The sequence below is a fragment of the Cyprinodon variegatus genome, unplaced genomic scaffold, assembly GCF_000732505.1.
Source record: "Cyprinodon variegatus isolate N-32 unplaced genomic scaffold, C_variegatus-1.0 Scaffold726, whole genome shotgun sequence".
NCBI lineage: Eukaryota > Metazoa > Chordata > Actinopteri > Cyprinodontiformes > Cyprinodontidae > Cyprinodon > Cyprinodon variegatus.
This window is the reverse complement of record NW_015151179.1, coordinates 287,869-296,272: the sequence shown is the minus strand read 5'-3', so window position 1 is coordinate 296,272 and position 8,404 is coordinate 287,869. Positions and strand designations below refer to the sequence as shown.

General features: G+C 42.0%; 1 protein-coding gene across 5 annotated transcripts in view; it reads left to right on the top strand.

The window, feature by feature from the left end:
- ahctf1 (AT-hook containing transcription factor 1) overlaps positions 1-8,217 on the top strand; it is a 27,208-nt gene extending 18,991 nt beyond the window's left edge. For 4 of the 5 annotated variants that reach the window (XM_015395128.1, XM_015395127.1, XM_015395126.1 and 1 more), the window contains exons 29-40: positions 251-466; positions 578-1,193; positions 1,321-1,485; positions 1,629-1,734; positions 3,329-3,450; positions 3,527-3,825; positions 3,916-5,544; positions 5,677-5,947; positions 6,090-6,266; positions 6,733-6,821; positions 6,906-6,985; positions 7,125-8,217. In XM_015395128.1, coding sequence (XP_015250614.1) covers positions 251-466; positions 578-1,193; positions 1,321-1,485; positions 1,629-1,734; positions 3,329-3,450; positions 3,527-3,825; positions 3,916-5,544; positions 5,677-5,947; positions 6,090-6,266; positions 6,733-6,821; positions 6,906-6,985; positions 7,125-7,323 — 3,969 coding nt within the window. In that variant the 3' untranslated portion in view covers positions 7,324-8,217. The remainder of the gene's footprint in view (positions 1-250; positions 467-577; positions 1,194-1,320; positions 1,486-1,628; positions 1,735-3,328; positions 3,451-3,526; positions 3,826-3,915; positions 5,545-5,676; positions 5,948-6,089; positions 6,267-6,732; positions 6,822-6,905; positions 6,986-7,124) is intronic. The other variant, XM_015395129.1, reaches the window with a different exon arrangement.
- The last annotated feature ends 187 nt before the right edge of the window (positions 8,218-8,404 follow it).

Sequence of the window (8,404 nt, the reverse complement as noted above, 5' to 3'; positions counted from 1 at the left end):
AGAAATGGGACACATAACTGAGAGTGCGCCTTTTAGTACGGTGCGCCTTATGGTCGTGAAAATACGGTACTTTTCCAAGCTATTGGCTGTATTTAGTTTGTGAAAGGCATTAAATGCCTAAAATTCACTTTTTTTATGAAGTAAAATCTGGCTGTTTTATAAATTTGATTAAAACCAATCCAACTGTTTGATAATCCAAGAAAAATGAGTCATTGCTCTACCCTCTAACTGTCTGCCTGTTTTCTCCCAGCGAGCTCGAGCCTTGGCTGCTTCTGGCCCCGTCTTCTCAGCTTTCACCCCTCAGTCCATCCTGCGCAGCAGCCTGAGACCTACGCCTGTTGCTACTCCTTCTGCTTCTCCAGGGCGCTCCATCACCCCCCCTTTGCGTAGCAAAGAGAGCCGCATCACTTTCATTGAAGAAGCCGAGACTCCTGAAACCGAGAAGGAGATCCGATGGACCAACGGGGTAAATGCAAGTTATGATGAGCATCGCAGCTCAGCTTTAACGGATCTATTGTTTGCCTTCTGGATGAATCTTTTTTTGTAATCTGCATGTTGTCTTTGTGCTTCTGTTTAGATGGCAGCAGAAAGTGAGATCAGCCAGCTAAGCAGAGGCTCCAAAGCTACAAACAAGAGCTGGTCTTTACGAACTGCTAAAGAGGAAGATGGGGAGGAAGGCCAACATCCTCGTGTAAAGTTCCTACCTCCAGAAGGCGGTTTTACCTCACCACAACTTAGGTGCTCTGGGAGTGAGCCATCACCCATTCAGGAAGAGGCTGCAGAGGGAAGTCAGGCACATGCCAGTGTGAACTTAGACACCAGCCAGACCTCTGTTCAGTCAGTAGACACCACTCTAGAGTATTATGATGCTCCTCTATCAGTTGACCCCAAAGGAGCAAAGAGGTTAACTTTCGCAGAGGATGATGATGACGATGACGATGTGGTGACATTCAACATCAAGCCTGTGACTGAAAAAGAATCAGAACAAAGTTTAGAAAAGACTCCAGAGCAGAGCTTTAACTTCCTTTCAGAGAAGCAAGAGGAGATTTTGAAGGCATCAAAAAGCTGTGAGGAGGTGATTGAACAAACCTCTGGTCAGAGGGCACATGAGGAAGATCTAAACACTGCCTCCGTGAGCAAACAAGACGATACTGTAAGCCTCGACATGGAGGAACAAACTGCTCACCATGAAGGTATGTTTTGTCTTAGAGCTGCTGATTTCTTTTCTTTATATACAAAAAGGTTAGACACTTTCTAAAAGAACACAAAAAAGGTTTGCAGTTCTTTAACAAATTCTCTGGTAAATTTTGCACGGTCCAGTTGATAACCAGGTGACTGAGGTCTCGGACTCAGAGGTCAGATATGAGGAGCAGCAAGTTAAAGATGCTGAACCAGATGCTGAGTGTGAGACCGCTGAGTTCAGCATTGAGCAACCTAAACCATCTCAAGAAGGAAAAGCCACAAACGATCAGGAGAAGACAACAGGTATGCATAAATATTGAGGAGTGACATGTCATTAACCATCTTCATTTCCTGAATTTAATCTTTGTTTTCCCATACATGTGTTCTAGTGTTGAACTTGTGTGTTCTGTAGAAAGTTAACTGAACTGGTTATTGTTTCCCTTTAGATCTGACAGAGTTTGTTCAGCAGCACCTGTTTGGTGATGACCCGTCGCAGTCTTTCAGCGACTCAACGATCCACAGCACGTTACTGAGCCACACGTCCTTACCCAGGTCTGTACGCCTCGCATAAAACTGAGACATTGCTGTTCAAAAAGACTGGGATATAGTATTTGTGGGGAGTGGCGGCCTAATGGTTAGAGCATAGAGCTTGGAGTCCTGAGGTTGTGAGTTTGAAACCCACTCCCACAGACTGCCACTATGGGTCCCTGAGCAAAGACCCTTAACCCACCACTCTGCTCTGTTCTCTATGGGGATGGGTTAAATGCAGAGAGTGAATTTCGTAGCGCTGTACTTTTGACAGTGTAATGACAATTAAAAAATAGAAAAAGAATTTGTGATTTTTTTCTAAATAAACCTATACAGTGATATTTAAAGTGTTTAATATTTATTGTCACTTTAAATGGCTTCCACTGAATGAAAAACCCAAATTCAGCTTTTCAAATTCAGAAAGGTTTTAATAGTGCATGAAAAGCAAAAAAAATAGACTAACTGTTGAAAGTACAGCTGACAATTAAATTAGTAAACTGTAACTAAGCCCAGGTTACTAAAAAGGTGTCTTATGTTTTCTCTGTTGCTGAGTCTAATGTTCTGGTCTCATTAATGCATGCTTATTAATTCAAGAATGTTGATCAATAGCTATTAAAGCATTTATTTGCCTTTGGTAGTGGAAGTGGGAAAATGAAGTCTGGGTAAAGTTTATTAGCAGAAGCCAGAATTAAAGGCTTTAAGGTTAAACATAATTACCACCTGTGGAAACTCCACTCAGGATCCAAAAAAAAACGGACCTGTGCCTCAGATTCTGGAGAATACTATGAAAATTTATTTAAAGTTTTTTTTGTTTGTTTTTTATCTGGAACTTTGGATTACCAAGAAAAAGTTCACATTTTTTGACTGGGCCCTAAATAACTGAAAGAACTTAAGCAAACATTTTAACATTGTTTGTTCATGTTCATTCAGCTCCTCATGAACTACCATCACAGCCAGACAGCTTTCCCTTAATGTGAAGATTCAGATCTTTACTGCTGGATTGTTATTTTTCATAAACTTAGAATCTGGTTCTCATTAGCTTTAAGCAAAGGTCATCAAACTAAAATTAGATAAACTAATGAATGTATAAGTTTCACTGCCTGCATTTAGTTTTCTCCAATAGGTTAACTTTATAATGTAGTAAATAATTTTCCTCTCTAACCACCACTGTTCCAGTTCATGCTTATTTTGCACCGTTTTTAAGTCAGTTACATAACCTGCTGCTGTCATTTTGAACATCTCTGATGTTGCTGCTATTTTCAAATATCCATTACTGTAAAAATATCCATAGCTGTATATTGGTTATTCTTCAGGTGCAAAGCTTTATATTGTTAAATCATTTTATAGTACAGTATTTTATTTGTTTTTTAACTTTTTAACTATTATACACTTCTCTAAGGTCCATATTTGTGTGACCATTTTTTCTATAATCATTTTGCTGCTTTAACATAAATTTCCTCATTGTGGAACAATAAAGTGACTTTCCATTCTATTCCAAGAGGAACTGTTATTTTCCTGAACTTTTACCGCATTAGATTAATTGTTTAAAAGACATAATTGCATAGTAATGAGCTAAACATTTAGTGCTTTTGATTCAGTATTTGCCATCCTCTTGCAGCGAGCTCTTAGGGGAGGTTGAAGAGGAGCAGCAGCCAGCGGCTGTAGATCCCCCGATCATCACAACACAGAAATCCACCATTTCTGTCACCTCCTCAGAACCAACAGGCACCGACTCTCACTGTAAGGAAAATTAAACACTGTCAGTTTTCTGGTATTCCTGTTCAATGCCCTAATTGTTTTATTTGTGCTCTCCTAGCTGTGGTGAGTGTGAATGATAGTGAAGAATTATCCAGCCCTGCATCTGAGGAGGAGGAGGAGGAGTCATCATCTAATCAAGCTGAGGAGGAAGAGGGAGAAGATGAGGAGGAGGAAGACGAAGAGGAAGACTCCGGTAGTGAGGTGGAAATAATCGATGAGGTTCAGGGTAACGGGAGGCTGCCACCACTACTGCCCAGTTCAGCCTTCATGAGGCAGGAACACAGTCCCTTCCTGCAGGAGCTGTCAGAGCAGCAGACCGCTGAGTTCTCTCTGATCACTCCTGGTGCAGAGATGAAGGTAAGAACCGGAGACATGAAACCTTCACAGATCACATTGAAGTCCAATAACAGCTTCATACGAAGTTGTTTATCTTGAATGTGTTAACAGATCATAGAGGAGGACATAGAGGGCGAGGTGGTGATGGTAAGACTGGGTGAGGAGGAGGGAGGGATGGATCCAGTCGCAAACGTGGAGCAGAGATCATCATACATGGAGCTCCAACCTTCAGCTACCCTACTGGTCCCCTATGAGTTCATGGAAGGACAGCAAGGCCTGATGGAAGGAGCTCAGACCGGCATGGTGGCCGAGGAGCAGCAGCCTGAAACTCAAACCAACTTCACACTAATGCTGGAAACGGAGGAGGATGGAGGGAAGGAGTCGTCGGCTGTCAGGAGTGATCTGCCTGCAGCTGAGCCTCCTGCTCAGCCTGAGTTGGAGAATCAAGACCTTGTAGATGAACCCGACATCATTCCTGTGGAAGCGGATAATATTGATGAGGCTTTACAAGAAGAAGAAGAACAGAGAGAGACAGAAAATATGGATCAAAATGATGATGATGAACTGGGAGAAGCTGAAAATATCAAAGCTGATCCGCAGACTGAGATTACTGCTGAAACACTGGAGACGAGAGACTCAGCTGAACAAAGAGATTTCAAATTGGAAGAAATCAGAAGACTCTCTGAAGATGAAGAATCTGCTTCTGTTTCAGTTCCAGGAGAACCTCCAGCTGCTGTTAATGATTCAAAGTCTGCCGCAGAAACAGAAGCTGTTGAGGAGGAGGAAGAGCATCAGCAACCAGTGTCTGGTGAAGTGCAGCTGCCTGATAGGAACGGACCTGTTGAAACAGTGCAGGAAGAAACTGAGTTTGCTGCGGAGAACAGGAAGCTTGACCTCCAAACATCACATACTGAGGAAGAAACAGAGGAGAAAACCAGGAGACGACTTAGGTATAAAGATGTTGAAGAGGAACCTGCAGAGCAGCTTGTTTGTTCAGAAAGCCAAACTGAGAAACAAACCACAGCCTCTCAGAGAAAGAAAGCTCCTTCTACTCCAACACGGAGGATGACGAGAGGAAGGAACGTCACTTTCACCTCTCCGCTCCCAGAGGCGGCAGACGAGCCAGAGCAAGACGGAAAAGCAGTGATAGAAAAAACGAGAAGCGTTGTTCCAATCTCGCCTGCTCGTACGCCTAGGAAAGGTAAAGCGATCCAACCCGTCACACCTCGTAGAAGTACTCGCAAAACTCATGCAGAGCCTCCTGAGGAGGAGCCTGCAAAGGTTGAAACAGAGATATCAGTTGTGTCAACCTCCAAGAAGGCTTCCCCAAGCAGACGATCACAAAGAGCCGCTGCAGCAAGAACCGACAGCAAAGAGAATCCTGCGACCACAGAGGTGGAGGTCAGAGAGGACAGCCAAGACGATGAGGTTGTTGAGACAAGGAGTCGCAGAAGCTCCAAGACTCAGACCCCTTCTAAGCAGAGGACCTCCCAGGCGACTCCTTCCAGGAGGTCCAGCCGAAAGACGAACACCAGTGAGGTGGAGCCAGCTCCTGTGAAAGTAAAAGAAGAGGACAAAGAGAAGCCGGTTGTCCCTCCTGTAAAACGCAGCTCCAGGAGAATGAGATCAGAAGTGCTGCCAGCTGTGTTTGAAGAAGAAGAGGAGAAAAAATTGCAGCTTCCGAGCCCTGGGAGGGCAACACGCCAGTCCAGCAGCAACACCCTAAACATGTATCCACAGGTAAGAAATCAGCCTCACAAGAAAACCTTTCATCGACATCCTCAGAAATCCTGTTTCTGTTGTAATTTTCATCTGTTCATTATGTTCATCCATTATGTTCATCCATCTTCTACTCACATTTGAAATCCATAGGTCACACTGGTTCCTCTGTCCCTTCCTCAGAGCACCAGGAAGAAGCGACAAGAAGCTGCTATAGAAGTGAAAGAAAGCAAATCTCCTCTAAAGTCCGATTCTAACAAAAGCACTAGTCAGTCCAACTCACGCCGCCCAACTAGAAGTAGGCTTTGGGGCCACACTGAGGAGGATCGGCCCCTGCTGGACTCGCCATTAGAGGTGGACTCTGAAACCCCTGTTGCAGATGCCCTCATCAAGAGACTCGAGGATGAGGAGGAGAAACAAGAAGGTACAAACCAGGCTGCTTTTTAACTTTGAAATGTCTTTTAACAGTCCAGTTCCTCTGGGTTTAAATGTTTAGGGATTCAAAGGCCTGTTGTGTGTAAGAATGAAGACCAAAATGAATATCTGAATTGTTGTCTTTAACACAGGTGGTGCTTTGATAAAGTCAGAGAGAACCAGGAAGAGGAGTACAAAATCATCAGTGAAGGAGCTTTCATCTCAGCCTCCTAAAACGGACAGCCTGGTGCCTGAACCTGCAGAAGAAGAGTCCAGTCCAGGGGAGGACTCGTTTATCTACTCGCCTTCCAGACGGCGGCAAACCAGAGGTGATCTGACCTCCGGCTCCATTTCTTTCACCCATCCATGATTATTTTAAAAAGGGCTGAAGCTAAGCATTGTTTTGCTAATCGCTTGATCTGTTTATTTTTTTTATTTATTTTTTTATTATAACTGGATAGAAAAGATTCCTTTAAAACATTTTTTTTGCAGAATTACACCAGGTTAAACAAAACATTTCCACTTGAGGAGTTCTGGATAAAGGATATTGACAGATGTAAAAATGTATTTCCTAAATTAAAAACTAAATATTTATATGTATTTTTTTTAAACAATTTTGGTATATTTGCTACTGTAAGTAGGTAGCTCTGTCAGCTAAAGACATATTTTAGTCTTTATACTCCATTTACAATTAATCGATTCTAAAATTAGTTGAAGGTTATTTCAATACTCAATCACCTTTGATCTGATTGTTTCAGTCCTCTTTTGTAACCTTGTACCGTTTCTCTGTTTCAGCTCATAAAGCAGAGTTTGCTGCTCCAAGCGAGGACCTGGAAGTACCAGTTACACGCAGAAGAACTAGAGTAAAAGATATTCCTGCTCAGGTAGAGGGTTAAAAACCAGGCAGTATTTTCCTGCGTCCCTTGGTGGTGGTCTGTCTCATGATGTCTGTTTTTGTTCTCTTTCAGGATAAAGTTTCTACAGAAAAGGACCTTCCTGAAGTGGAGAAAACCACCAAACCCAGAAAAGAAAGTAAAAAAACAGCAAAGTAAGAATTGCTTTCCTTTTTTTTTTCTTCGCTTTCAAGATTTATTATGGAACTACATAAATAATGTCTGCTATATTAAGCGCTAATAAAAATTTCCTTTTTTTATTTTTTATTATTATTATTCCCCCCTCATCCTCAGACCCAGAGCGCTTTCAGAGCCTGTTCCCAACGTAGAGGTGGACCTGATCTCTCCGCTGCCTAGTCCAAAGGATCCTCTCCCTCGAGCTCTGACGAGGATAACAGACGGAGAGGCACCCATCACCACTAGGAACCTTCGCCGCAAACGTATAAGGGACGCCGTTTTCTCAAAGCCCGTCACCAGAAGGAGGAAACTTTGAAGATGTCGTAACAACCAGTGAACCTCAGGCAGCCACAGGAAGTTTTGAAGCAAAAATCTGTCGAAAAAAAAAAGAACGGCCTGGACTTAAAATGGTTCTGATTCTTAAAATGCCACATCGTGCTGCACTTCTTCTGGAAGACGGTCTCTGCTGAGAGGATAATGGAAGCTGTGGGAGGGTTTTATTTGTCGGACAAAACGGCAGATTAATAGTGATGAGGATATATTTTTGCCGTTTACATTTCCTTCTCATGCAAACTTGATGTCACTTGATAGGTGATCATTTTGTATCGGGCGTCTTGATTTTGAGCTCTGGACACCCAAAGGCACAGAGAAAAGCCATCAGTGTGGGGGGTTTGAGCGTCCCTAAGGGAAAAAAAAAACGAAACTGATCCCATGAAGAGGTTTTATTGGCAGTCTGATATTTTAAGGATTTTCTTTTTCTTGTTATTGTTTACTTTTAACAGGCCTGTTTTTCTATTCATGAGGAAAAAGGCAATCGACTAGTAGGGATCTATTTCTACTGCTAGATTTGTATATAGTCATTTGTTATGTTCCAAATAAAGTTAATAATTAAATCCTAAGGAATTAAGTTTATTTTGAAGTGTCTTGAATGCATTTGATGATCATATCAGATTGCCTTTGCCAAAGTCTTAAATTCTCAATAGATTTTGGGAGATTTTGTGTGGAAAAATGCTGCTGTTGGCAGATCTGGGAGAGATGTAAAGGAGAAAAGATGCACAATTAACAGATGTAAACAAAGCTCCGGAGATTGTTTAATGCAATTTATGGCAAAAAGCATCTGATTCAGACTATTTTCTGATGAATGTATGTAGAATGTCTTATTTTTGATGACTGCTCTTTGATAAATACAGCTTAACTTAAAAACAAAAATCTCCTTTCTGTTTTTTTTCTTCCTGCTGTTTTGGGTGAATGTGTGATGAAAAACTGTCTCAATACAAGGCTAGAGCTACACACATTTCTGCACAGACAATAGAAATGTTAAAATAATTTTATCATGTTGCCTCACCATCTTTTGTCTCCTATGCTTAATAATATCAAGGCTGGTCAACTCTTCTAGC